The sequence below is a fragment of the Caloenas nicobarica genome, chromosome 22 (assembly GCF_036013445.1).
Source record: "Caloenas nicobarica isolate bCalNic1 chromosome 22, bCalNic1.hap1, whole genome shotgun sequence".
Taxonomy (NCBI): Eukaryota; Metazoa; Chordata; class Aves; order Columbiformes; family Columbidae; genus Caloenas; species Caloenas nicobarica.
Genome location: NC_088266.1, coordinates 7380517 through 7406993, shown reverse-complemented (window position 1 = coordinate 7406993; position 26477 = coordinate 7380517). Strand labels below are relative to the sequence as shown.

Here is a 26477-nt window from a genome sequence, read left to right as displayed (position 1 = left end):
CTTCTCCCCGCCCACAGCCCGAAGCTCCGCCCTGTCCCCGGCCCCGCCCACCGCGCGCAGCCAGGCAGCACTCTGCGCTCGCGGAGCGGCAGAAGCGTGCGTGGGAGGGTCCGGAAGCCATCGACGCTCTCGTCGTTCGGCTGGGTCAGGCAGCCCGGCGGCAGCGTGGGCGCGGGGTCGGCGCATGCGCCGTGGCCGCCCGAGGCTGTTCCGGCGCACGCGCGCGGCCGGCGCTCCCTTTCTGCCCGTTCTCCGCAGCCGCCATGGCGCCCGTGGTGAGTGTCCGAGCGGGCCGGGCCGGGCCCCGCCGCCCCGCCTGCTGCCGCCCGCGCCCGCGCGTGGGGCGAGCCCGGCTCTGGGCCTCCTCCGGGCCCGGCCCGCCCAGCGCCGGCCATGCGAGGCTCTTCCCGCGCCCCGGCCCGATCCTCGGCCCCTTCCGCTCCCTCTCCCCCCAGCGCGGAGCCCGGTCCCGTTCCCCGCAGCCTGGATCTCGGTGCAGCCCCTCGCTGCCCCGCTGCCCGGCGCGGCCCCTCACGCTCTCTCTCTCCCCCCGCTGCAGAAGAAGCCCGCAGCGAAAGGTGGCAAAAAAAAGAAGCAGGTGTTGAAGTTCACTCTGGACTGCACCCACCCCGTGGAGGACGGGATCATGGACGCCGCCAACTTCGTGAGTGGGGGCCGCCCCGGGCGGGGGTGCCGCGGCTGTGCGGGTCTGAGCCCCGCGGCCCCGCTCGCTGCTGCCCGTCGCACACACAGCGTCCGCAGCGCCGCGAGCAGCCCTGCGGGCAAAGGGAGCCTGGCCGCTGCTGGAGGCCAGGAGATGTGTGCTGGTTTTAAACACTGTAGCTAAAGCACAAGCATTTTCCCCTGATTGAACTGTATTACCGTCCGTTCCTTGTGAGGGGAGTTTTCTGTTATGCGGTGAGGAACAACGAGGGCATGCAGTGCAGGTTTCAGTGCTCTGTGACGAGCCTCTTTTCATTCAAGCTGTGCTCTAGTGCGGGTTTGAAGTGCAGGGCTGGGGCTGAGGTGGCCTTGGGGAATCGTAACCCAACCGTCACCTCCCTGGCTGTCCCTTTGGACAGCAGGAAACGTGTCCCTACCTCACTGGCCTGATGCTTTTGGGCTTGAGAGCCTCACTGCTGCTGGTTGGGTCAGTTGTGGGAGGTGCTGGCAGGCTCGGAGCCTCCTGGCCTGCAGGAAGGCAGCTTTCCTCTGCCCCCAGACATAACAGCACTTCTGTCTTCCCCAGCTCTAGCAACAAGCCAAAGCGCCAGGCATGGGCGAGCCAAGACGGCTTTGTCCGGCAGGAGCTGGTGGCCCCGGCTAAGCGGTGCCGTCCCTGTCTTGCAGGAGCAATTCCTGCAGGAACGGATCAAGGTGAACGGCAAAGCGGGAAACCTGGGCGGGGGCGTGGTGACCATTGAGAGGAGCAAGAGCAAGATCACCGTCACGTCAGAGGTCCCGTTCTCAAAGAGGTGAGGTGACGGGGCAGCCCCACATCCCGCCAGTGCAGGTCACGGTCACGAGGCCGCTTGGCGGTGGCTGCTGGCAGCAGTGGCTCTTGGCAGGATTGCTGGGGCGGGAGCCCAGCGGGCAGGTGGGCCTGGTGCTGCAGGGGTGTCTTGGTGCAGGAGTCATGCCAAGACTCTGGGTTAAACGCCATGTGGCACTCGGTGCGCTGGCTGCCTGTGCCGGAATGATCTGTGAGAGACGTGGATGTTCCTGCTAGGAAGGCGGGTGTGTGGGTGGCCAGGGGGCTGCAGCCGAAAGGATGCCCAGCGCAGGGTTTAGCAGTCGGTCCACAGCCGAGCTCTTTCACTGCTTGTTGCGCCGTTGGCTTCTTGGGGTTGCCGGTCCTTTGTGTAGCGGCGTTAAATGTGGTGTTTGCTGCAGCGGGGGCGGCACGGGGAGGCAGCCTTAGTCTAAAGTGCTGGGAAGAGGAGCCGTGTGTGCGGTGCTGGGGTGGTACCCTGCGGCGTGAGCACCCACCTTACAGCTGAGGGAGTTTCTTGGTGCCAGTGCCATACCTGGTGTGTCCCAGCAGCTCCTGCAGGCGCCGGCAGTTGTTACCCGCCATCCTGGCGTGCTGACCCGCTGGTGTGGAAATGCAGCATGTGGCTGCAGCTTCAGGGGGTGAGGGGGTCCTGGGAGCTGCTGATGCGATTCCCCCAGTGCAGCTTTGCCAGGATGTGCTGGTGGCTGCGGTGCTGCTGGTGGAGGTGGGGACTGGGGACGTGTTTGCCACGAGCGCCATGTGGGGGTTCGTGGGGCGGGAGGTGCCGCGGCAGATCCGGGGTACGAAGCCGCTCTGAGCCCCTCCTGTCCGCAGGTACCTGAAGTACCTGACCAAGAAGTACCTGAAGAAGAACAACCTGCGGGACTGGCTGCGTGTGGTGGCCAACAGCAAGGAGAGCTATGAGCTGCGCTACTTCCAGATCAACCAGGATGAGGAGGAGGAGGAGGAGGAGGATTGAACCCCCCGCGACCATTTTGTACAGTTTTGCTTTCCTGGAATAAACGGCGGGGAGAGTTGTTGATACCCCACGCTCCGCTGGCGGCTGCCGGGCCCTGGGGCGCGGATTTGGGGCGGTTTGGGGCTTTTCGGGGAGGGCGGGGCCGCGGTGGGCGGGGCGGGGCCGCGGTGGGCGGGGCCGGCGGGGCGGGGCCGCGGTGGGCGGGGCGGGCGGGGCGGGGCCGCGGTGGGCGGGGCGCAGCGGTCGCCATCTTGGCGCGGAGCGGGCGCGCCCGGCGCTGGCCGGTGCCGCTGGCCGGGGCCGCCGCCCGGTGCTGCCGCCCGGCATGCGGGGGCCGGCGCTGCTGGAGGACGCGGAGAACGAGGAGGACGTCTCGGGTAGGTGGCGGGAGGGGGGTTCTGCGCCGGGCGCTGCTCCTGCAGCTCAGCCCCGTTAACCGGAGCCCCACGGGCGGGCGGCGCTGCCTTTGCGGGGCGTGGACCCGGGCGGCGGCCGGGGCTGGCGGCTCTGGCTCCCTGGCAGCATCGGGCTGCGCTCCCGGCACCCCGGGGCTGCCGCCGTGTCCTCGGGGCCGGTTCTCTCCCCGCCCGGCGGAGCGCGGGCTGCGGCCCCGTCCCCAGCGCGCAGCTGGGCGGCTCCGGCCCTTCCCCGGGAACCGGCGCGGCGTGGAGTCCAAGAGGAGCGCCCCGGCGGCTCTGGAGTGTTCCTGCTCTATAAGCTCCGAAATTACAAATAAAAATACTGAAATGCACAGACGGCACGGGCTGCTGGGGCTCGCTGGCAGGTGCTGGGCTCGGGGTGACGGGCAGGTGGGAGTGGGTGGTGGGGTCGGTGTCTTTGCCCGTGGCAGGGGGACCCATCGATGTCCCGTAAGCTGTGGCACCCATCTGCCACACTCGCCCTTCTTCTCCCTTGCTCGCCTTCCATCGCGTCCATTTTAACGGGCTCTCCTTGGAGGTCTGAAAGGTAAAGCCTGATGTTCCCTCCTCACCCGGGTCAGCAGGAGCCAGCAGCGCCCGGGGCGTCCCCTGCCCCGTCTGCCAGACCCGGGGTGTGCGCCAGGGCAGCCAGGACCTGGGCACCGCGAATGCCGGGGCAGGAGCTGCTGGGCCGGGCTCTGCTGGGGCTCCCCCAGGGCACCAGACACCAGCGTGAGGGTCTCCGGGAGGGGCCGGGGAGCCCCTTGTGCCTTGGGCTGATGCTGCCACCCGAGAGGGATGAACACGAGTGTGGTGTCCTGTGAGCCCATGTGGTCTGTCCGCGTGAGCTGTCCCTTTTGTCCCCAGAAGAAGACGATGTGGTGCTGGAAGGACTGGATGAGTTTTTTGCAGAAGAGCAAGTGGCCGTGCAGAAAAAAAAGAAATCCAAGAAGCTGAAAGACAGCAAGGCTGCCAAAATCAAGAGGAGGAAGAAGGAGGTAATGCTGCGTGCTTTCACGTGGGGCTGCTGGCAGGCACTTCTTGGGTGTCTGTGGGTGGAAACGGGGGGTTATTAGGGGTTCTCTTGCCAAGCTGGTGCTCTCTTGGCCCTGGGAGGTGACCCAGAGCCCGGGCATGAGTGGTTCTTGTCCAGCTCGGTGCTCCAGGGTGGAAATCAGCCCTGTGAGTGGCCTCTGGGGGGAGAAGTGGCCACCGTGCCACCCTGTGGTGACGCGGCTGCCGGTCCCTCGGGAGGGCTGGGCTGTGGCACGTGGTGTGTGCCGTCCTCCCCGGTGCAGGCAGTGAATCTGGCACGTCCCACACTGATGTGGCATCTGGGGCTCATGTTTCTGGGGGGAGAGGTGCAAACTGCTGAGCTGGGGACACAACCGGGCAGGGCTTGGGGGTTTCTGCAGACGTCGGTGTCGGCTGCGCTTGTCCGGGGAGAAGATGGTGCTGTAGCTGTTGGTAGGTGCTGAGCAGCACCCAGACCGCGTTTTGGGGTGAGGAGAAAGATAGAGGGGCCTTGAATGGGGCTTTCGTGTGCTAATCTCCTCCTCCAGAGCTCTGTGGGGTATGTGGACGTTCCCCCCAAGGCTCCGTGTCCGCGGGTGCTGCCCCGCGGCGCTGCCGCTGTGCAGCTCGTTGCATTTGTGGCGGCGCCGGTGGAAGCCCCGGTGCAGGTGTCTGTGCTGCAAACCCCTGGAAAATCTGCATAAAATCACCGGGCTGCGGGCTGAACCTCAGCATATGGAGATGAAGGTCCTTGTCAGAGGAGGGAGCAGAGAAAGGGAATTTCAGCCGGTACTGCGGCAGTTACCATGGCAACCAATTACTCCGTGCGGAATTACATCTGTAATGACCCGCGGGAGGAGAGGCCGGGGGTTCTGAGGACCAGAGCCCGGTGGCAGCGGGAATGGCTCCGCGTGCGGGCGGGACTGGGGTCACAGAACGGCCCCGAAGAAACAGTCCAGCTGAACCAGGGGTCTCTTTCTGCCTGCCCCCTGCGGTCAGGAGCTTCTCGCCGTTCCCAAACGGGATTTTCGTGTGTTTCCCCCAGCCCCGCGGTGTGACGGCAGGGCCATGCCAGGGGGGTGGCTTCGGCTGGTGGCAGCAGCTGCTCGGCGCTGGCTGGGGGGTTTGGTGGAGGCAGCAGGGAGGGGACGCGCCCTGCTCGCCATCCACTGTCACTGTCCGTTCTAGGGGAGCAATGATGACATGTCAGACAACGAAGAGGAGATCGAGGAGAAATCTGAGAGCGAAGGGAGTGACTATTCACCCAACAAAAAGAAGAAGAAAAAACTGAAGGACAAGAAGGAGAAAAAGCCGAAACGGAAGAAGGATGAAGAGGAGGATGACAATGAGGATGGAGGGCTGAAGGTACCAAAGATTCCTTTCCCCTGAGCTGGTGCTAGAGGGATGAAACATGCCAAGGCTTTGCGTTGTATTACGCGGTACAGGGAGCGTTTGGATGTTGCCACGTTAATTTGCTTCTTGGAAGCATGTGAATGTTAGTTTAATTAGCACTTGTGCGTGCTCTGTTTTGTGAATCACATAGCAAGTCCCCACGTCAGTGGCTGGGGAGGGGTTGGACATGGAGCCGGGGCGGACCTGGCTCCTCGCTGATGTCCTGGTGTCTGTGCATCCGCAGGAGCCCAAGAGCTCAGCCCAGCTGATGGAGGAGTGGGGCCTGGATGACGTGGATTACATTTTCTCAGAAGAGGATTATCATACTCTTACTAATTACAAGGCTTTCAGCCAGTTTCTCAGGTGGGTCTGAATGGGCACTTGTGTGTTGGTTGAGGCTTGGGTGTTGTTCAGTCAAGTGGGTGAAGTGAATTGAGCATCGTGAGCTCCTTGTTGCTCCTCTCTGCCTGACCAGGAACGGTCCTCAGGACTTTCGTTTTAATTGCAGGATTGACTGGAAAACAGCTGAAGTGTTTCCCTTTCCTCTCCTCTTGAAAATCCTATTTTTCGTGTGTGCTTACTTGAAAACTTTAATGACAAAAATTGAATAACAATAACAAATTTTTGCTTGTGCTGTGAGCTGTTCAAAACACGCAGGTACTTCAAGGAAAGGTGGTCTCTGGGGAGGTTTAGGTGTGGCCCCTTTTGCGTCTGTGCTTGTTTAGGAAAGCTCTGGTTGCTGCTGCCCTTTGTGGAGCTGGTGCAGCTGGAGGCGGCGCCGCTGCGGCGTTGCCGGGGCTGAAGCACCAGCACACGATGCGCAGGAGCGGACGTGCAGCGGAGCGGTTCTGTTAACGTGTTTTCCCTCTCACCCATGCTGCAGGCCCTTGATCGCCAAGAAGAACCCCAAGATCCCCATGTCCAAGATGATGACCGTGCTTGGCGCCAAGTGGCGAGAGTTCAGCGCCAATAACCCGTTCAAGGGCAGCTCGGCAGCTGCCGCAGCCGCGGCTGTTGCTGCTGCGGTGGAGACCGTCAGCATCGCGCCCGGGCTGGCCGCCAGCCCCCAGCCGTCCCCCCTGCCCACCGTTGTCAGGAAGGCCAAGACCAAGGAGGGCAAGGGTAGGTGCAGGGGTGAGCGAGGGGCTGTGTGGCCATGATGGGACGTGTCTCCAGGGAGGGGATGTGCTGCAGCAAACGGAGAGCCCGGATCTTCTCAACTTTTGGCAGTTTGTAGCAATTAATGCTCAACTTCTTTCTTGCATCTTAGAGGAGTGATTTGGCCATGTATTTCCGTGCCATCTTCTCTCCCAGGGGATTCTGCCGGGTCGTGAGCCCCTCCAGCCACCAGCAGCATCCTCAGCCCGAGCCGAGGGGCCGTGTGGGCTGGCAGGGCCGGGCAGGGGTGCTGGCAGCACAGGTGGGCACTGCCCAGGGGAACGTGCACCGTTTGGCTGCCGAGCTGGGTGCTTTGCCTCTGCGATGGCAGGAGTTCAGTGATGGAAGGGCACTGGCAGCACGGCTGCGGCTCTTTTTCAGAGTAAAGGATTTGGCAGTTGGGTGGAAGGTGACCGTCTTCAAAGCCCACATGAAAGGAGCAAACCAACCATGTAAATCTGCAGTAGCTCCTCTGGAAATGCTCTGATTCGTATTGAAAGGGCTCCCCGGAGTCCCCCGTGCTCTCTCAGCATCCCTGTGAATCCCGGGGTCAGGCTGGGAGGTGATCTGGGGGCAGCTGTTCGCAGAGTCCCAAACAAGTCTTCTGTTTCTCCAGGTCCAGGCGTGCGGAAGAAAATCAAGGGCTCCAAAGATGGGAAGAAAAAGGGGAAGGGGAAAAAGATGGCAGGCTTGAAATTCCGGTTTGGAGGAATCCCCAGCAAAAGGAAAAAGGGCTCCTCTGTGAGTGTGCGCTGCCGTTGTGGGCGCAGGGAGGGGAAACGCTGGGACAGTCCCCAGGAGCCGCCCTGGCGCAGGGGGTGTCACCTCGTGTCCCTCTGTGGGGTGTCAGTCTCCGCTCAGCACATCCTTCATCCCTGTGCTAGAGAGCGGTGTCCAGGCTCAGGTGTGGAGAGGTGTCGCATCTGGGCACAATTTCTGCTAGGTTGGTGCAAAAGGAATTGCGGTTTTTGCATTGTTGAAATTTGCTGTTTGATATTGGAATACATTCTTCAATGTGGTCACGTTGTACATAATTTTAATGCGCTGTTCTCGCTTTATGTTTGTTTGCTACTGACTTATTACTTGCTGTTTATTTTTATTTTAGACTATGGAAATGATGTTAGATAGAAAGCAAATGTGAGTGATTTTTCTTATTCAAGTTCAAAACGGGTAATAACTTGTGACATCAACAGCGCATTTGGAACTGCTCACGAACGTACAGCGCAGCGGTGGGCCAAGGAGTTTGGCAAAGGACTCAAGAGCCTTGAAGATGAGGAGCAGGGTGGCCGCCATCAGAAGGTGACAATGACCAGTTGGAAGCAATCATCGAAGCTGGTCCTCTGACTACTGCACAAGAAGTTCCCGAAGAACTCAACATTGACCAGAGCTCAACATCAACCATTCTACGGTCATTTGGTATTTGAAGCAAATTGGAAAGGTGAAAAAGCTCAATAAGCGGGTGCGGTGCCTGACCAAAAATAAAATAAATCGTCGTTTTGAAGTGTCGTCTTCTCTTATTCTATGCAACAACAAACCATTTCTCAATCGCAAAGTGGATTTTATACGGCAACCAGCGACAACCAGCTCAGTGGTTGGGCTGAGAAGAGCCTCAAAAGCACTTCTCAAAGCCAGACTTGCACCAGGAAAAGGTCACGGCCACTGTTTGGTGCTCTCCTGCCAGTTTGATCCACTCCAGCTTTCCGTATCCTGGTGATACCATCACATCTGAGAAGGGTGCTCAACAAATTGATGAGGTGCACTGAAAACTGCAATGCCAGCATCGGTCACCAGAAGGGGCCCAATTCTTCTCCACGACGACACTCGACCACGCGTCGCACAACCAACGCTTCAAAAGTGGAACAAATCGGGCTATGGAGTTTTGCCTCATCTGCCCTATTCCCCTGGCCTCTCGCCAACCAACTGCCAGTTCTTCAAGCATCTCAGCAACTCTTTGCAGGGAAAACGCTTCCACAACCAGCAGGATGCAGAAAATGCTTTCCAAGAGTTCATCGAATTCCAAAGCACAGATTTTTACACTACAGGAATAAACAAACTTATTTGTCATTGGCCAAAAATGTGTTGATTGTAATGGTTCCTATTTTGATTAATAAAGATGTTTGTGCTTGGTTACTGTGATTTAAAATTCACGGTTTGAAACCGCAATTACTTTTGCACCAACCTAATAAAAATCATTTAACCACATTTACCTTCAGTGATGAGGCTGGTAATGCAGCAAGTTCAGATTTCATTTGCAAAGGGATTCTTCAGGGCTTGCACCTCCAGCTGGACTGTCTGTCAAAGAGAATTACCGAATGCTCTAACGACAGCGCAGGCTGGCTCGGGCGTCTGGGGTCCCGCAGTGCAGCGGGGCCCTTGTCAGCACACAGATACCAGGTGCACTTTAAAGAACAGCAGAGCATTCTGAAAAATAGATCTGTTCACTGTTGAATGGGGTGGAACTCTTGTAGGCCTTGATAATATTGATCGACATCCCATTAGTTCACCCTTGCTGGAGCTCAGTGACTCTTGTTCACATAGTACAACCCGTTTGTAAATACCTTTGTGCATCAGAGGCTGCAGCGAAAGCAGCACCATGAGGCAGCCGCTGGCGGCTGCAAGTTTTTCAGTCACATCAGGGAAAATCCATCTGGGTGCACTCTATGTCTGTGCATTGGCCTCTCTGAGAGTTACAAAGAGCTTGGGCTTGCTCCTGCAGCTGGAGCGCTAAGCACCTGGTTAGTAGTGCGCACATTTTTTTTTTCCTTGGTTTTCCCCTCTGCAGAGTGAAGAGGAGGAACGGGAGGAATCCGACTTCGACAGCGCCAGCATCAACAGCTCGTCAGTGCGCTCCGAGTGCTCGTCTGGCCTGGGGAAGAGAGGGAAGAGGAGGAGAAAGAAAAAGAGGAGTAGGCCATTCCTTTGTACTCCGATCCCGTTCTGGTTGCCCTTCCCTCTCCAGATAGTGCTTTCCCGGCCCCGGTGGCTCCGGGCGGTGTCTGGTGCTGGCTCGGTGCTGCAATGCGCGTGTCTGCGCGTGGGGCACGAGGTTTGCTCGGTGAGCAGACCCTGCGCTGGGCACCCTGCTTGCACGTGTGGTCCTGCCAGGGTTTGTCCTCTAGCAGGAAAGTTCCAGGATCTGTGGGGCTTCCAGGGAAGTGATTTGTGAGGAGCAGCCCCGGGAGAGATGAGGCTTGTGGCGAGCTCCCAGCAGAGCAGCGCGGCCAAGGGGCTTTTTGTCTGCGTGAGATGTGTGGTCAGGCAGCGGGCAGGCGGTAGATCCGTGGTAGCGATGTAGGAAGAGGGAGGCACCGGAACAGCGTTGGAAAGCGTCTTGTCAGGGTCTCCCCATGGCTTGTTGCCATCCGAGGGCACTCGTGCCGGGACGGGCACTTGTGCCGGGATGGGCAGCTCCTGCCGTGTGCCGGAGGAGCAGGTCGGAGGTCTGTGCCGGGAGTTTGTGGCAGAGCTGGGAACTGAGAGGAGCTGTGCTGGTGCTTGCAAGGTCTTGTCCCTGCCGTCCTCTTCCCATCCAAGAGCTGAGCGAGCTCCTGCCACTGCGCCAGTGAGCTGCCAGGAGGGCCGAGCAGTCCCAGGAGAGGAATCCTCCTCGTCCTTCTTGGCCGTGTCACCCTTGCATGGTGCGTTTGCAGTTGGCGCTGGTACCCGGGAGGTTTCTCTGACCGGCCTCCCTTGCAACCTCTCCAGGTTTTGGCATTCTCCATTGAGAGCCTGAAGGAACCAAAGGATGATACAGTGTGGAGAGAGAAAGAGAGACAGAGGTGAGATGATGCTGTGTGCACAGGTGACCGGTGGTGCTGAGGGACAGACAGGTAGGGGGACGTTACAGGAGGGGTCCGAGGCGAAACGCTTTCCACATTTCCTTAACTGTACCATAGAAGAGCGAGCGTCCCGTTGCCTCCTGGGAGAGCCGGCAGCTCTGCCGTCCCTCTGACCGTAAGTCTGTCCCTTGCTTGCAGTTGAAGAGGGGGATGGCTACGAGACAGACCACCAGGACTACTGCGAGGTGTGCCAGCAGGGAGGGGAGATCATCCTGTGCGACACCTGTCCCCGCGCCTACCACCTGGTGTGCCTGGACCCGGAGCTGGAGAAGGCCCCCGAGGGCAGGTGGAGCTGCCCCCACTGCGTGAGTGGGGCCGGGGAGCCCGGGGGGCGGGCGGGCGGCCGGAGCTCTCGGGTGACACCGGCTGTGCTGCCCCAGGAGAAGGAGGGCATCCAGTGGGAGCCGAAGGAGGAGGAGGAGGAGGAGGAGGAAGGCGGCGAGGAGGAGGAGGATGACCACATGGAGTTCTGCCGGGTCTGTAAGGATGGCGGGGAGCTGCTGTGCTGCGACACCTGCCCGTCCTCCTACCACCTGCACTGCCTGAACCCGCCACTGCCAGAGATCCCCAACGGGGAGTGGCTCTGCCCTCGCTGTACGGTGAGTGTCGCCAGCCTTCCTCGCCTCGTCCCGCTCCCACACCCCTCCCCGCACCGTGCTGCGGGGCCAGCGTCCTGCCCCGTGCCGCAGACCCTCCTTGGAGAACCACTGCTCGGGTTCTGGGGGGCTCTGTCCCGCAGGAGCTGCTGCCTGGCGCCTTCCCCGCCGGTTCTCAGATGGGACGTAAAGCCCCGTCTGACGCAGGGCTGGTGTAGAGGGTCCTTTCTTGCCTGGCGGCCCAGCTGGGGGGCGCTGGGGGACGCCGCGGAGTCACGGACACTTCTCCGCGTGCCCGTGCCGCCAGCCCTGCCCGTGCCCTCCCTGCCGCTCCAGCTCTGCCACCCTCCCCACGGCCCCAGGCACGGGCTCACCCTAAACTCTGTGCTCTTGCCCGTTTCCTTTTTTATCCACAGTGCCCTCCACTGAAGGGCAAAGTCCAACGCATCCTGCACTGGGCCTGGAAGGAGCCGCCGGCCGCCCCCCTCCCGCCCGCGCTGGGGTCCCCGGACGCGGAGCTGCCTCTGCCCCCGCCCAAGGCGCCGGGGGGGATCCCGGAGCGCGAGTTCTTCGTGAAATGGGCAGGTCTGTCCTACTGGCACTGCTCCTGGGTCAAGGAGCTGCAGGTGAGCCCGCTCCCCGTGCTCGGCGCCATGCCCCCCGTCCCGCTGCCCCCGCGCCGGCTGAGCGCGGCTCCTTCTGCGCAGCTGGAGCTCTACCACACCGTCATGTACCGCAACTACCAACGCAAGAACGACATGGATGAGCCGCCGGCCTTCGACTACGGCTCTGGGGACGAGGACAGCCAGCGGGAGAAGCGCAAGAACAAAGACCCGCAGTACGCCAAGATGGAGGAGCGGTTCTACCGCTACGGTATCAAGCCCGAGTGGATGATGATCCACCGCATCCTGAACCACAGGTGGGTGGCTGCGGACAGAGCGGGTGCGTGCCGGCGTGCCTGAGCCCCGGTGCTGTGGCGCTGGGCGGTGCCATCGGAAGCCGTGAGGGGAATAGCAATAATGGCAATGGTGAACCTGCCGCGCTCCCTGGAGCCCAGCGAGCTCTGGGATGAAGCTGGGAGCCACGGGTCCATGCGCTCTGCGGGTTTTCCCTCCGTGCAGCTCCCGCACGGATGGTTTAGTGATTCGCCGAGCGTCTGGGCCTGTCTGCTGCGGGTTCTGTGCTCGGCTGAGTCCTTTCCCCCGGGGACAGGACGTTCTTTCCATCCTTCTGCGCAGCCAAAGTCTCAGGCTGGTGGAATTTCAGCTGCTGGCTTGTTTCGAGGTCTCTGTCGCCTTGGAGGTTTGCTCCGAGGTGAAGCCAAGGCCAGAAGTGAATCAATGCCTCATTTTAATTTCTGCTACGTTGCACGGAGTTGTCCTGCTCTTCCCAGACATTGTTTGGGTCCCTGTTACAGCCTAATCGTTCTGTAAATTGGTGCTGCAGCCCGGTGCTGGGTCTTGCGTCCATCGATCGTGCCCCACAGCTGCGGCCGCTCACCCGAGCAGGTGCCCGTTCCCGTGTGGGTCGCTGGTTCTTCTCGGGAAGCCGAGCTGAGGCCCCTCTGTGCTTGGTCAGGGCTTTGCGGACGTTACTCCCTCTCACCGCCCCGGTGCCGGTAGGGACGGTGCCGAGGAGTCTGAGCAGGTGCCTGGCTCCCTTACAAAGCCTTGACCTTTGCATTTCTGTTCTGCAGAAGGAATTTCCTGCGTATGAAGTGTGCTGTGCAGGTGGGCTTTTCACATTGAGCAGCCGGAGACACCTTTTTGTTGAATTTCCACATTTCGAGGGGCAACTTGAGACTTTAAGTGGCAACTCTACTTGAAGGCTGCTTGGCAGAAAATAAATAAAGCTGCCTGGCTAATTTTCATGCAAGCTTTACGTTATCTGCTAATAAGGCAAGGGTTTTTTCCCCGGAGGCATGTAATCAGCCTCGGTAGTGTGTTTATTCATTTTTCAGTGTAAGCAAAACTTCCTGTAGCAGTGGATGCTGCAGGAGAGTGAGGGCAAGCACTGGTATTCATCCAGCCCTGGTAAAACGGGAAAATGAGGTTGTTCAGTGGAATGGATGAGCAGCCTTTAAAGCTTAATGGTTTAACACATGCAGCAGATTAATAGGCATTTCTGTTGGAAAGCGCCAATACTTTATGTTTTTCTACCTGTCTGCGGGTGAAGGCTGAGGATGAAGTGCCCGGTTTCGTGGAGTTTGTTGAGCTGCGTCCTGGGGGGCGAGTGTCGTTTCTCTGATTGGCTTTTCATGCGTTACAGCTTTGACAAAAAGGGAGACGTCCATTACCTGATCAAGTGGAAGGACCTGCCGTACGACCAGTGCACCTGGGAGATCGACGACATAGACATCCCGTACTACGAGAACCTCAAGCAGCTCTACTGGAACCACAGGCAGGAGCCGCGGGCAGTGGGGCCGCGGCTGAGGGGGCAACTGCGCGGGGGGCTCGCGGGTGTCCCGCTTCTTGGAGAGCAGTGGCCGGGCACTTTGGGAGAGCTGGGCCTCCCCAGATGCCGCTCATGGCTGCTGGGAAGCCCAGCCCTGCTCCCTCCCCTGCTCGTGCGCCAGAACATTCCTGGCAGCCCCACGGCGCTGCTGCCTGGCTGTTTTAGGGGAAAACCGCTGTACTCTTGAGTGCTGTTCTCCATTTTGCATGATGTTACGTTGGCTGTTGCGAGGGGACAATTAGTGCTCCATGAGTGCCTGTGCTAACTGGGCCAGAAAAGCTGCCGTGGGGACAAGGCAGGGGACTCTGAGAGGCGTTTCTGTCCCTGTGCTTGGGGACTGGAGAGGAACGGCCGCCCGCCGGCTCCTGAGGCGCACGCTCTTGCAGGGAGCTGATGCTGGGGGAGGACACGCGCCCGCTGAAGAAGCTGAACAAGAAAGGGAAAAAGCTGAAAGAGGAGAAGCTAGAAAAGCCCCCAGAAAGGCCTCTGGTGGATGTGAGTTGGCGTGGCGGGGTCAGCATGGGGCCATGTCTGTCTGCCCACCCGTCCTGGCACCTTTTTCTCCTCTAGATCCATCTTGTTTTTCATTCAAAGCTCTGGGGTGGTTTCGCCTGGGGGGCTGGGCTGTGTTTGGGACCGTGTCTGCGTCTCTTTTGGGGCTGTTTGGTGTCACGAAGCTATAGAGGGACGTGCTTGTCTGCAGAGAAAGGAGAGGAAGTTGGTTCTCACTGCTTTGCATCGTGTCTCTCAGCCCACAGTGAAGTTCGACAAGCAGCCGTGGTACATCGATGCCACGGGAGGGACGCTCCACCCGTACCAGCTGGAAGGGCTGAACTGGCTGAGGTTTTCCTGGGCCCAAGGGACAGATACGATCCTGGCTGACGAGATGGGGCTGGGGAAGACGGTGCAGACTATCGTGTTCTTGTATTCCCTGTACAAGGAGGTGAGCGGAGCACCCGGCAGTCCCTGAGGCGGCCGAGAGCTGCTCGGCGCGGGGAGAATGGCTTGGGCTTTGTCTCCCCGAGCAGGGCCACTCGAAAGGGCCGTACCTGGTCAGCGCCCCTCTCTCCACCATCATCAACTGGGAGCGTGAGTTTGAGATGTGGGCACCCGACTTCTACGTCGTCACCTACACGGGGGACAAAGAAAGCCGCTCCGTCATCCGGGAAAACGAGTTTTCTTTTGAGGACAACGCCATCCGCAGTGGAAAGAAAGTTTTCCGGATGAAGGTGGGAGCTGAGTCTGTGCCATACCCAGTACTTTAACCGGCAGCCAGGAGGGGCATAGAGCAGCATCAGGCCCCTCCTGGGGCAGCAGCAGCAGAGCCGGAGCCGAACCGCTCGCTTACCGGGCTTTTCCCCTCTGCTCCCCAGAAGGAAGCCCAGATCAAGTTCCACGTCCTGCTCACCTCCTACGAGCTGATCACCATTGACCAGGCGGTGCTGGGCTCCATCGAGTGGGCCTGTCTGGTGGTGGATGAGGCGCACAGGCTGAAGAACAACCAGTCCAAAGTAGGTGGCGGATGTTTGTGGGTGATTTCTGTGGTGTGGCCAGCGCCACAAAGATACAACACCCCAGCATGGGCTGCCTGCTGCTCCGTGGTTCCCTCCCTGGGATCTGAAAGATGTCCTCACCTGGCACAGGCTCTGTCTGGCACCCCCGTTTTGGGGGATTTGCTCTTTAACATCCTCTGGCATTAATCATCCTTCAGCGGTGGCCGAGGCGGCAGCCCAGCAGCCTGACAGTCCTTGGACGGGCTGTTGTGGAGGGAACCGATCCCTCTCCTCCCTCTGCCCGTTGCTGAGGGTGAACGCCGTCCCTCACAGTCCCCAGCACGGAGGGACAGCCGGTGTGACCCAGGGGCGCTCAGCATCGCTGCCCGTGCTCGATGGGGATGGCTGGGGGCAGGACATGGAGCTGGGGTCTGCTCTGCGTGCCCAGCAGGGGAGGTCCCCATGGGGTCTCCATGTGCGCGATCTGCAGCGTCCCCAGACGGGCTCCTCCGGGCTCTCCTCACCTGGATTCTTTTCCCAGTTCTTCAGAGTATTAAACTGCTACAAGATCGATTACAAGCTGCTGCTCACCGGGACTCCGCTCCAGAACAACCTGGAAGAGCTCTTCCACCTGCTCAACTTCCTGACTCCCGAGAGGTTTAAGTAAGTGGCCCCAGTTCCCCCCACCAAACGGGGAGCAGCCGGGACCCCGTCCCTTGCCGGCCAGCGAGGTGGCTCCGCAGAGGTTGTCCGGCCGGCGTGGGGCGCCTGGCCCCAGTCACTGCTGTGCCGGTGTCGCCAAACGCACCGGCAGGCAGCTGGCAAGGCGTGTCACCCCGTGGTTTGTCACAGCAGATGCACACATATTTACGCCACCCCAGATTTGTTCCCGTGGACCACTGCTTTTTGCGTCCTGGGGGCAGCTATGGCCTTGCTATGGTCAGGAGATTTGTGAATGAGGAACTTAAACCCTCGCTGAGGGGACAGAGGCACTTTGGGGAACGTGTTCAGAGCACGTATTAGTGCATTTAGTGTGATTTGTGCCTCAGCCATCAGTGCAGCCCCTTGCTCCGGCTTTTGCTCTGCTGGGATGCAGGCACGGGAGCGTTACCTCAGTGTGTGCCGTGAGAGCTCTGCCCTTGTTTTGAACTCATAAAGGAACAGATGCCTTTGCTCTCAGTGTCCCGGTGTTGCTCAGCACCGTGTGGTTCTGGCTGCTTTTGCAGTAACCTGGAGGGGTTCCTGGAGGAGTTTGCCGACATCTCCAAGGAGGACCAGATCAAAAAGCTCCATGATCTGCTGGGTCCCCACATGCTGCGGCGGCTCAAGGCCGATGTGTTCAAGAACATGCCGGCCAAGACGGAGCTGATCGTGCGGGTGGAGCTGAGCCAGATGCAGAAGTGAGTGTTTTCCTGGGGCAGGGGCTGGGGGGCTGGACACCCCCCTGTGCCGGGTGCTGTCAGTCTCACGGGGGGCACATCCAGCCTGGTTAAACCGGCCTCTGAGCAGTCCCTGCTGCTCGGCGGGAAGCGTTGATGCCGGCAGCCCCTCAGCGCGGTTCTGCGAGTTCTGGGGGTGCAGAGAAAACACGGGGGCTGAACCCCCTTCTGCTTCCAGTTCCAGGGCACCGGCCCACGCTGCCAGCTGCCCGGTGTCCCTGCTGCCACAGGGACGCCTGCTCGGCCCAGAGCTCCAGTGGTGCCAGCGGGGTTTAGTTCAGTGCAGACCTGTTTATGCCAGTCCTACATCTGGCCAAAGTTACCGGGGTGTCTGTCCCACCCCTGTCCCTGCAGGAAGTACTACAAGTTCATCCTGACAAGGAATTTCGAAGCCCTGAACTCAAAAGGTGGTGGGAACCAGGTCTCGCTACTCAACATCATGATGGACCTGAAGAAGTGCTGCAACCACCCGTATCTCTTCCCAGTGGCGGCTGTGGTACGTTGGCTGCGTTTGCTTCTGGGGGGCGATTCTCAGAATATTGGGTGGAAGCTGTTGGTGGGGGCTTTGTCCATGCCTGTGCTTTGGTTCGTGGTGTGGGGTTTTCATGCACGTGGCTTCACACAAAGATTTTGTCTTTGAAATGCATGGGAATTCCCCTGTGAGGCTGAGGAGTGTTGTCCTTGGAGCGGCTAACCAGGCTGCCTTTGCAGGAGGCCCCAGTTCTGCCCAACGGATCCTACGATGGGAATTCTTTGGTCAAATCTTCTGGGAAACTGATGCTGCTCCAAAAGATGCTGAAGAAGTTACGGGATGGGGGTCACAGAGTTCTGATCTTCTCTCAGGTGAGTGTAGGGATGAATTAATAATAAATACATTTGTAAAGGATTTTTTTTGTTCTGTATGAGAATTTTGTGCTAGGAACAGATAGAGAGAGGTGGCAGAGCTGGTGGTGCTGCTGCCACTGCGGTGCCAGGTTGGGCAGGGCAGGTCCCCGGGGCCACCCGTGTCACGGTCACCTTGCCCTGCAGATGACGAAGATGCTGGACTTGCTGGAGGATTTCCTGGAGTATGAAGGCTACAAGTACGAGCGGATCGACGGGGGCATCACCGGCGGCCTGCGCCAGGAGGCCATCGACAGGTTTAACGGTACGGTGGTCCTGCCTCGCCGATGAGGGGGTGCGGCGGGGCTGTGCCGTGGGGGTGGCTGCGCCTCGGTTGTGGCTGCGCCTCGGTTGTGGCTGCGCCTCGGTTGTGGCTGCGCCTCGGTTGTGGCTGCGCCTCGGTTGTGGCTGCGCCTCGGTTGTGGCTGCGCCTCGGTTGTGCCACGCTCGGTGGATCCTGAGGCACAGTGGGGGCTGCTCGTACCGAATTGTCTGGCCCCTGGGCTGTCCCGTGGTGAACCCTGAGCGTGCGCGGTGTGAGGGACTCCTGCCTTTTCGTCCTAGGCAGACGACAGAACTTCTCCTTTGGCTCTGGAGCTGCGTTTTTTCCAGTAGCTGGTTCCCAGGGAATGATGTATTTTCCCTCCTTGCCTTCCCTGCCCGTTGCTGGCTGGCTCGGGCCGGGGGTTCCCGCTGTTCCATCCCTAAAGCGCGGTGCTGCACCTCTCTGCCCAAGCTGTCTCTGTCTCACCGTTTCCCACCTGGGTTTGTCTTTCTCAGCTCCTGGTGCTCAGCAGTTCTGCTTTCTCCTCTCTACCCGTGCCGGCGGTCTGGGCATAAACCTTGCTACGGCCGACACAGTCATTATTTATGATTCTGACTGGAATCCCCACAATGACATCCAGGTTTCTGACTTTTCCTTTTCCTTCTTATATAGTAAGTACCTCTCTGGCTCTGCCCTCTGTCTGTACACCCTGCACAGGGAACTCAGACTCTTCTCTCGAGAGCTGCTGGCCCTTTCTGCTGTATTCGTGGGGCACGTTTCTGCTCAGCAGCCCCTTTCTTGCATCCACTGGCCTCAGCCTGGCCTGTCTGCAGCACGGGAGAGCTCTCTTCTGCAGGCTTCTCACTTTCTCCTGCTGCTTTTTCACAACGGGGTGTCCAGTCCTCTCTTGGGGAGCTTCCACTTGTGTTTCCACACGCCCGGGGCAACAGCAGCTGGAGCAGGCGGCAGCCAATGCCTCTGAAAATGATGGAAAAGTGGAGGGAAATGTGTAACCCTCCCGTGCTCCTCAGCCAGGAGAGGCTCCTCTCCAGAGCTCCAGCCACCCTTCCCGTCTGTTTGTGCCGTGTTCCCTTCCCTGGCAGCAGGCGCGAGGACGCGCCGGCGTGGGGCGGTGCTGGCGCGGTGACGCCGCAGCCGGAGGTTCCCGGGGCAGCGTGTCCTCACTGTGCACAGACCCTTCAGTGGGGGCTGCGTGGGGAGGCTGGTGTCCCGTGGTCAGGGGAGGGACAGGCGCGTCCAGGTTGGCTCCCATAGGAGCCTTGAACGCGGAATTCAGCCTCGGACCCTTCGGCTGTTGTGCCGTGGGGCCGCCCTCGGCAGCCGCGTTCTCTGCCCGCAGGCTTTCAGCAGAGCTCACCGCATCGGGCAGAACAAGAAGGTGATGATCTACCGCTTCGTGACCAGAGCCTCCGTGGAGGAGCGCATCACCCAGGTGGCCAAGCGGAAGATGATGCTCACGCACCTCGTGGTGCGCCCGGGGCTGGGCTCCAAGTCGGGCTCCATGACCAAGCAGGAGCTGGACGACATCCTCAAGTTTGGGACAGAAGAGCTGTTCAAGGACGATGTGGAAGGTGAGGTGGGAGGCGCGGGGGCTGCTCTGCCTGGGGGGCACAGGCTGAGCTGCTGGGGCTCGTTCTCCTCTGGCGCCCGCAGGCACAGTGTCCCAAGGACAGCGCATCGCTGTGCCAGATGCTGTCACCCCTTTCTCTGATACCCTGTCAACCAAAGGGGGTGCAGCGACTCCCGGCATGAAAAAGAAGCATGGTGGTACCCCCCCAGGTGTGTAGTCCCCCGTCTTGGGGTCACCTGTCCCCCTCCCTGGCCCTGCATCAACCTGAGCTCGCCTGATGCTGGGACAGGCTGTCCCCAGCATGGTGGTGTGTGCTTCCATTCCCCTTGCTTTGCTCTCCAGGTGACAATAAGGATGTGGATGACAGCAGCGTGATCCACTACGACGACGCTGCCATCTCTAAGCTTCTGGACCGGAACCAGGATGCGACTGATGACACGGAGCTGCAGAATATGAACGAGTATCTCAGCTCCTTTAAAGTGGCCCAGTATGTTGTGAGAGAAGAGGACGGTGTGGTAAAGTGATCAGTATCATGTCTTACAGTCGTGCCTCTCTGTACGTCCCTTGGTGTTTCCTCTGCTCCCTTCCCCGTCCTGGCGAGGGTTTCGGCGCGGGGCACGACCTTCCCTGCTCTCTACCCGCGGCTGCGGGAGGTTGTTCAGAGCTGGGGGTCCCTTTGTCCTGTGCAGCCTGCAGTGCCAGCCGGGCTCTGTCCCTGCTGCCACAGGACCTTGGTTCCATCAGAGCACCTGTAGGTGCCTTGCGAGGGCCCTTCCCTGCGGGCTGGGAGCGGGCACGGTGCTGCCGTGTGCCGCACTGCTTGCTGTGTGTCGCGCTGCCGCCCCTGCGTTTCCCAGCGGCTGACTTGTTTCTTTCCCCTCTCAATGAAGCGGATGGTGGGCTGCTGCTCCACGAGGTCTCTTCCTGGGTGGGAGGTTGGCTCAGCCTGTTGAAAACCTCGCACCAGGGTCAGTCTGTTTGGGCAAAGCCAGGAGCCCGGTTCCCGGCAGCAGCTCGGTGCCCCCCGGTCCCCGGTTAGAGCACAGGCAGGTCTGTGCCTGCCCCATCTCAAGCCTCTTGTCTCTGGCTTTGCAGGAAGAGGTGGAACGTGAGATCATCAAGCAAGAGGAGAACGTGGACCCTGACTATTGGGAGAAGCTGCTGCGGCACCACTATGAGCAGCAGCAGGAAGATCTGGCCAGGAACCTGGGGAAAGGGAAGAGGATCCGCAAGCAGGTCAACTACAACGACACCTCACAGGAGGACCAAGGTACGGCCTGGCCGGGTCAGGGGGCAGCAGTCCCCAGGCTGGCTTGGAACTGCTGCACAAAGCGGTTCCCCGCGGGACATGCTTGGCGTTCCTCTGCAGTTTGGTAGCCTGTGTGGCTCTGTGCTTCCCAGATTCCTGAACTTCCCAGGACAGAAATTCTTCTTTTTATCTTTTGGTCTGTAAACTGTCTTTTTGCTGGAAAAATTGAGGAAAAACACATCTGTGGGCAAAATATTTCAAAGAGGGGTTTTTTTCTGTATAGGAGAATACTGATTTTGGGAACCCTGAGAATGTGATTCCCTGCTTGTTGTGTCCCTCTCTCGCTGCCCGGTGGGCAGGGTCCTGCTGTGTGGGTGCTCTCCTAACCCGGCTCCCTCGTGCTCTGCAGAGTGGCAGGACGAGCTCTCTGACAACCAGTCCGAGTACTCCATCGGCTCCGAGGACGAGGACGAAGACTTTGAAGAGAGGCCAGAAGGTCAGAGTGAGTTAATGCGTTTGATGCTCCCTGGGATTTTGCTCTGCGGGAGGCCCTGGTGCTCGGGCGCAGCAGGAACGTCTGGGTTGGAGGGACTGGCGCGCTCTGTGTCCCTGTCCCCACGTGCCTGCCAGGTGAGGAGGTTCCCGGGCAGCGCAGGCAGCTGGTTAGTGCTTCGCTGGCCACTGCAGGTGCTGGGGGTAAGAATGGGGATGCAGGAGCAGCGTCCCCTTGCCTGCCGAGGGCAGAGCGTGTCCCGGCTGGGGCGGTGGGGGGACTCTGCAGCTGGGCTGTGGCTCTGCCCAGTCCTGCTCTAGTCAGGGGAGCACAGGGAGCTTTGACCGTCCGTCCTCGCTGCCGAGGCCGACCGTCACTGGGCTGCTTGGCTGTAGGTGGCAGGAGACAATCCCGGCGGCAGCTGAAGAGTGACCGGGACAAGCCGCTCCCTCCTCTGCTGGCGAGAGTTGGGGGGAACATCGAGGTGAGTGTCCGGCGGTGCTGGGGCTGCCCCGGGGCAGCTCCGTGCGAGGCACCAGCGCGTGGGTCCTGGTCCAGCGGTGTGACCCCAGCGGCACCTCCGCTCCTGCAGGTCCTCGGCTTCAACGCGCGGCAGCGCAAGGCGTTCCTGAACGCCATCATGCGCTGGGGGATGCCGCCCCAGGACGCCTTCAACTCCCACTGGCTGGTGCGGGACCTGCGTGGGAAGAGCGAGAAGGAATTCAGGTGCCGGGGGGTCCAGGCGGGGGGCGAGGGCTGTCCCGGGCGCTGGCTGAGCGCTCGGCTCGGGCATCCAGGACCAACTGTGGTCACGCTGCTGCCTTGCTGTGTCACCACCTCTGCTGTGCTCCCCAGGGCGAGACAGAGGCTGTGCTGGGACAAACTGGCAGGGCAGCAGTAGCCCCAGTGCCTGCACACCCCACCGGGGCTCCTTTTTGGGGAGACAACACCTGCTGCTTTGTGAGGGCGGCTGCCGTTCTCTTTAAGCCAGGCTGGACCTCAGCCTGGGGTGCAACTCCCTTCCCTCCGCAGGGCCTACGTCTCCCTCTTCATGAGACATTTGTGTGAACCCGGCGCAGACGGTGCTGAAACCTTTGCGGACGGCGTTCCCCGGGAAGGACTGTCCCGGCAGCACGTGCTGACCCGCATAGGAGTCATGTCACTAGTAAGGAAGAAGGTGGGTGAGGAAAATCTGAAATGTGCCGTTTCAGGTGTGTTCTGGAGACTCGTGGATTTCACGGGCTGCAAACGCCTCTCGCCAGGGATCCCAGCAGAATCTCCCAACTCAGAGCCCACCCTTTTTTGTCATAAACGTATCAGTGACAGCAACCAAACTGCCTTTCAAACTTGCCACTTCTTTCCCTGTAAGGGGATGCAGGATGAGCAGATGTTTAGTGGTCTGGCTGGCAAAAAAGAGAAATTGCGTCAGAGAGTTGTTGGGTCTCAGAGCTGTAGAGTCTGCTGTCCCTGCAGGGCGGGTGCAGCGATCCTGCTGCTGCGTCACTGTGGGACAGCGGCTGGGACGTGCCCGGTCCTGCAGCACCAGGCTGGAGATCTCTGCTGCGTTTGACCTAGGGGGTTGTGTCTGCCCCAGGTCCAGGAGTTCGAGCATGTCAACGGGAAGTACAGCACCCCAGACCTGGTTCTCGAGGGCCTGGAGAGCAAGAAGTCCATGGAGATGGTGTCTTCAGACTCCACCACCCCTGTCCCCGCCAGCCCCGCGTACACGCAGGCGGGACCCCCGGCCCTGGCAGGTGCGTGTGTCGACGGGCTTCCCGGCGATCGCGGTTCGATCTGCTCGGGAAGGGAGGTGGCCTGAGACACCAGAAGGTCTCTCCGGTGTCTGCCTGTCCCAGTAGCACATGTGACCCTCTGGGGGCCCTGGCAACAGCTCTTGTGCTTTGCTGTTGCTGCAGACAAACCAGAAACGCAACTCGGGTTCCAGGAGGAGAAGGAGCAAGGGGAGCACGTGTCCAGGAAGGCGTCCGACAGCCAGGTAGGACGGCTGCTCTCGGCTTCTCCTCCGGGAAGCCTTTTGGTGGGCTGCCCGGGATGCCGAGCGCTCCCCAAGGAGAGGGCAGGGCTGATCTGGGGTGGGCACTTCACGTTAAGGTGCCTGCGAGTGCCGAGAAGGGGGAAAGCGAAGAGCACCCAGAGAGCTGTGACAGCAAGGAGAAACCGAGGGAGGAGAAGCAAGAGGAGAGTGAAAAGGCTGAGCCTTCTCCCGAGCCCCTGCTGAAAGGTGGGTCTAACTTACCATTGACCAGAACCCCCAGATCCCTCTCTGCAGAGCTGCTCTCCAACATACATGTCTGTATGTACAGCCAGGGATGCCTTTTCTGTTCTCAGCAATGTTCTGTTCCCAGCAATGTGTTCCTCCAGATGTCTCAAGGAAAAGGGAAAACTAAATAAGTTTTCTTGATAAAATGCAGAAGAATATTCTGCTTGAAGTTTTTCGACATCTTGAATGTACAAACAACAGAATCACTTTAGTCTAAAAGGGAAAGTCTATCCAGACAATAAGTTGTTCCCTGAAGAGCGTTTTGCACATCAAGCTTTTCTCATGTCCCGTTTCCCTCTGCAGACGAGAGGATTCCGGAGAAGGAGGGGCCTTTGGAGAAGGCGGAGCTGAACAGCAGCACAGGGAAGGGGGAGGACAAAGAAGTCAAAGCAGGTGAGGTGCTTTCCCAATGGTCGCTTTAGCGGGAGTTCCTTTGGCAGCTGGCGGTGCAGGGATGACGCTTTTGGCAGAGTACGGTTGGGCAGGCACGGTTTCTTGTGTTTGCCAAGCAGAAGATGCCAAGGCGGAGGAGACGGAGCACAGCGAGGCTCAGCAAAATGGGGACAGAGAGGATGACGAGGATGGAAAGAAGGATGACAGAAGTGTGAACTTCCGATTCATGTTCAACATTGCAGATGGTGGTTTTACAGGTAAAAGCAAGAGACGAGGCACCGGCTGCTCCTGCAGAGCTTCTGCACAAAATGCGAATGATATGAAAAGGCTGGGGATGGGATGGCGCTCCCCCTCGCAGCAGGGTGTCTTGCTTTTGCCCTGTGCCCATGGCTGCCCGGGAAATGTCATCGCTGGTGCTGCTTGATGCACCATGCGGTGTCCCCGGCGGCCCCGCTGCCTGACGGGGCTGTCTCACCTCTGCTCCCGCAGAGCTGCACACGCTGTGGCAGAACGAGGAGCGGGCTGCCATCTCCTCCGGCAAGATCTACGACATCTGGCACCGGCGACACGACTACTGGCTGTTGGCAGGAATTGTCACGTACCCTTTGTCTTGGTGGGACCGTGGCTCCCGCTGTCAGGTGGCGGGGAGCCCAGGGGGACCTCCGCGCGTTGTGGGAGCTGGGGTGACCGTGCGGTGACGAGCAGGGAGGGGGTTTGGTGATGTGGCGTCTCTACGGGATGGTGGGCACACCATCGGCTGGCTGGTTCTTGCCTTGACGCCCCCCCCGCCCCAGTCACGGCTACGCCCGCTGGCAGGACATCCAGAACGACCCGCGGTACGTGATCCTGAACGAGCCCTTCAAGTCGGAGGTGCACAAGGGGAACTACCTCGAGATGAAGAACAAGTTCCTCGCCCGGCGGTTCAAGGCGAGTTGCGGGTCCAGGGCTGGTGAGTCCTTACTGGTGGGGGGTCCCGCCAGCGCCTTCTGGGAGCAGAGCAGCCGTGTGCTTGGTGTCTGAACGGGCCCACGGTTGGGATAAGAGAACAGAAGAACAGAGCCTGTTCCCCCGGGAGCTTTTGGGGTGAGGCTGGTGGGGAGCGCAGCAGGGCAGAGGCTCTGCTGGCATGAACCATGCGGCCAGCTGGAGCCCGCGGTGCGGTACTGGTTTATACTGGAGTGGGATCTGGTCCTGAATCCCTCCCCTCCTGTGCCTGCCAGTTGCTGGAGCAGGCCCTGGTGATCGAGGAGCAGCTGCGGCGGGCAGCGTACCTCAACATGACCCAAGACCCCAGTCACCCCGCCATGGCCCTGAACGCGCGGCTGGCTGAAGTGGAGTGCCTTGCCGAGAGCCACCAGCACCTCTCCAAAGAGTCCCTGGCCGGCAACAAGCCCGCGAACGCCGTCCTGCACAAGGGTGTGTGCCGGGGCCGGGAGGGGTTTGCCACGGTGGTGCGGCGCGCAGGGAGTGTTGCCGTCGGCTGCCGGGGCTGGGACGGGGTGCTGGGGGCCTGGTCACCCCCCTGAGCGCGGCCCGGCCCTGCTCGCAGTGCTGAACCAGCTCGAGGAGCTGCTGAGCGACATGAAGGCCGACGTGACGCGCCTGCCCTCCATGCTGTCCCGCATCCCGCCCGTGGCCGCCCGGCTGCAGATGTCGGAGCGGAGCATCCTCAGCCGCCTGGCCACCCGCGGCGGGGACCCGGCCACCCAGCAGGTCAGTGGGGACGGGGACAGGGACAGAGCCCTTGGCGGGGGTGGCAGGGGGCTCAGGGCTGCAGGTCAGCGCCTCTTACCCCTCCTCACCTCCCCAGGGCTCCTTCGGCTCCTCCCAGATCTACAACAGCAACTTTGGGCCAAACTTCCGAGGTCCCGGGCCAGGCGGGATTGTCAACTACAGCCAGATGCCTCTGGGACCGTACGTGACTGGTAGGTTGGGGTTTCCAGTGGGTGCTCCTGGGCAGAGCAATTCGAGGGGTGGGTTTGGGAGGGTCGGAGCATCGCGGGAGGCCAGCGGGCGAGCAGGCGTTTCCTCTCTCATCACAGATATTTAGCTGCTCGCGCCGTCCTCCTCGCAGCTCCGTCTCCAGCTGAGGTGAGGCCGCGCTCGCCGCCCCTGCCCGCGGGTTGGCGCCCTCCCCGTGCCCCCGGTTTGGTGCGGGGGGTCCCGGCTGACGGGCAGCTCTCCCCTCTCCTTGCAGCAGCCCCAGGGCCATTCCCCAGCCGAAAGCTGCCCTGGCTGGAGGACGGGCAGCGTGGCGGTGCCCGCGTGGAAGACGAGCTGCCGCCGGCGCTGCCGGGCTGTCCTGCTCCTGCTTCACGTGTGCTTCGAGCGACGCGACCCCGCCGGCGCCGCAGCGGCTGCCGTGGGGGCTCATTTCCGTGTACATTTTTTGCACTTTCTTATTGAAGACTTGAAGAGTTTGTCTGGGCGAGGTGGGCTGAGCTGGGGAGGGAGGAGAGGCTCCGTGTTTCTGTCTGGTTTTCTTGCCACGTGTGGGTGTGAGGGGCGGCTGGCGGGGGTCCGGCTGACCCGGGGTGCCCCGCCGGGGCCGAGCTGCTCCTGCGCTTCCCCCCAAGGTCCATTTCTGCGTCCTCGTGGTGTTTGAGCAAGTGCCACGTCTGCCGCCAGCCCCGCTGCCGGTCCCTGTGCTGCCACGGGGCCACGGCTGTCCCGGCAGCAGGGCACACAGTGGAGGTGACCCGGGCAGGAGGGAGGCACAGCCAGAGCTGGGATGGGGACACCTCGAGCCTGGGGACACCTCGAGTGTGGCGACACTGGCTGTGTCGCAGTGGTGGCCCCTTGCCGGAGCTGGCGGCAGCCGTTCGCGACGCCCCCGCATTCTCTTCGTGCTCCATGTGTCCCGGTTTCTGTTCTGTGTGTTTTAATAAATCCTTTCGGAAGGGAAGGATGTTGCAGGAGCCTGGCGGGTGAGGGCGGGGGGTGAGGGCGGCTGTGCTGGTGGGGACGGGGGTTCTGGGGGTCCCGGCTGCGGTCACGGTGCCTGCACCCCCCAGTCACCGGCCCAGCAGCCCCTGGCGCTCCCAC

At 60.6% G+C, this 26477-nt stretch overlaps 2 protein-coding genes across 6 annotated transcripts; both read left to right on the top strand.

Moving 5' to 3' along the window:
- The first annotated feature begins 170 nt into the window (after positions 1 to 170).
- RPL22 (ribosomal protein L22) lies at positions 171 to 2544 on the top strand. The gene is made up of 4 exons (XM_065649805.1): positions 171 to 275; positions 560 to 664; positions 1351 to 1475; positions 2330 to 2544. Exons 1-4 carry the CDS (start codon positions 264 to 266, stop codon positions 2472 to 2474), a joined length of 387 nt encoding a protein of 128 aa, XP_065505877.1. The 5' UTR covers positions 171 to 263; the 3' UTR covers positions 2475 to 2544.
- Positions 2545 to 2751: 207 nt separating this feature from the next.
- On the top strand, positions 2752 to 26343 carry CHD5 (chromodomain helicase DNA binding protein 5). Of its 5 annotated transcripts, none has more exons than XM_065649793.1 (42): positions 2752 to 2851; positions 3764 to 3891; positions 5096 to 5272; positions 5544 to 5662; positions 6183 to 6421; positions 7074 to 7198; positions 9240 to 9363; positions 10435 to 10601; positions 10677 to 10895; positions 11309 to 11518; positions 11600 to 11811; positions 13161 to 13292; positions 13733 to 13841; positions 14098 to 14289; positions 14375 to 14575; positions 14720 to 14857; positions 15381 to 15502; positions 16066 to 16239; positions 16633 to 16774; positions 16990 to 17121; positions 17308 to 17425; positions 17941 to 18065; positions 18786 to 19017; positions 19100 to 19225; positions 19359 to 19531; positions 20112 to 20286; positions 20675 to 20767; positions 21154 to 21242; positions 21351 to 21484; positions 21791 to 21935; positions 22353 to 22512; positions 22675 to 22754; positions 22871 to 23000; positions 23343 to 23432; positions 23552 to 23689; positions 23922 to 24030; positions 24227 to 24359; positions 24653 to 24848; positions 24982 to 25145; positions 25243 to 25357; positions 25475 to 25523; positions 25630 to 26343. In XM_065649793.1, exons 1-41 carry the CDS (start codon positions 2800 to 2802, stop codon positions 25480 to 25482), a joined length of 5847 nt encoding a protein of 1948 aa, XP_065505865.1. In that variant the 5' UTR covers positions 2752 to 2799; the 3' UTR covers positions 25483 to 25523; positions 25630 to 26343. The 5 variants fall into 5 exon arrangements, with proteins under 5 accessions (XP_065505865.1, XP_065505866.1, XP_065505867.1 ...); XM_065649794.1 differs by having other exon boundaries at positions 3761 to 3891; positions 14723 to 14857; positions 25630 to 26342; XM_065649795.1 differs by having other exon boundaries at positions 3761 to 3891; positions 20675 to 20761; positions 25630 to 26342.
- The last annotated feature ends 134 nt before the right edge of the window (positions 26344 to 26477 follow it).

What these genes read in the sequence shown, in the direction of transcription:
- RPL22 (XM_065649805.1), top strand. An exon ending in TCATGGACGCCGCCAACTTC is followed by an intron (nt 665 to 1,350) that starts GTGAGTGGGGGC and finishes CCTGTCTTGCAG; the next exon opens with GAGCAATTCCTGCAGGAACG. An exon ending in GAGGTCCCGTTCTCAAAGAG is followed by an intron (nt 1,476 to 2,329) that starts GTGAGGTGACGG and finishes TCCTGTCCGCAG; the next exon opens with GTACCTGAAGTACCTGACCA.
- CHD5 (XM_065649792.1), top strand. Translation starts at nt 2,800, where the DNA reads ATGCGGGGGCCGGCGCTGCTGGAGGACGCGGAGAACGAGGAGGACGTC. An exon ending in GGTGGAGCTGCCCCCACTGC is followed by an intron (nt 10,602 to 10,676) that starts GTGAGTGGGGCC and finishes GTGCTGCCCCAG; the next exon opens with GAGAAGGAGGGCATCCAGTG. An exon ending in AGAAAGTTTTCCGGATGAAG is followed by an intron (nt 14,576 to 14,719) that starts GTGGGAGCTGAG and finishes TCTGCTCCCCAG; the next exon opens with AAGGAAGCCCAGATCAAGTT.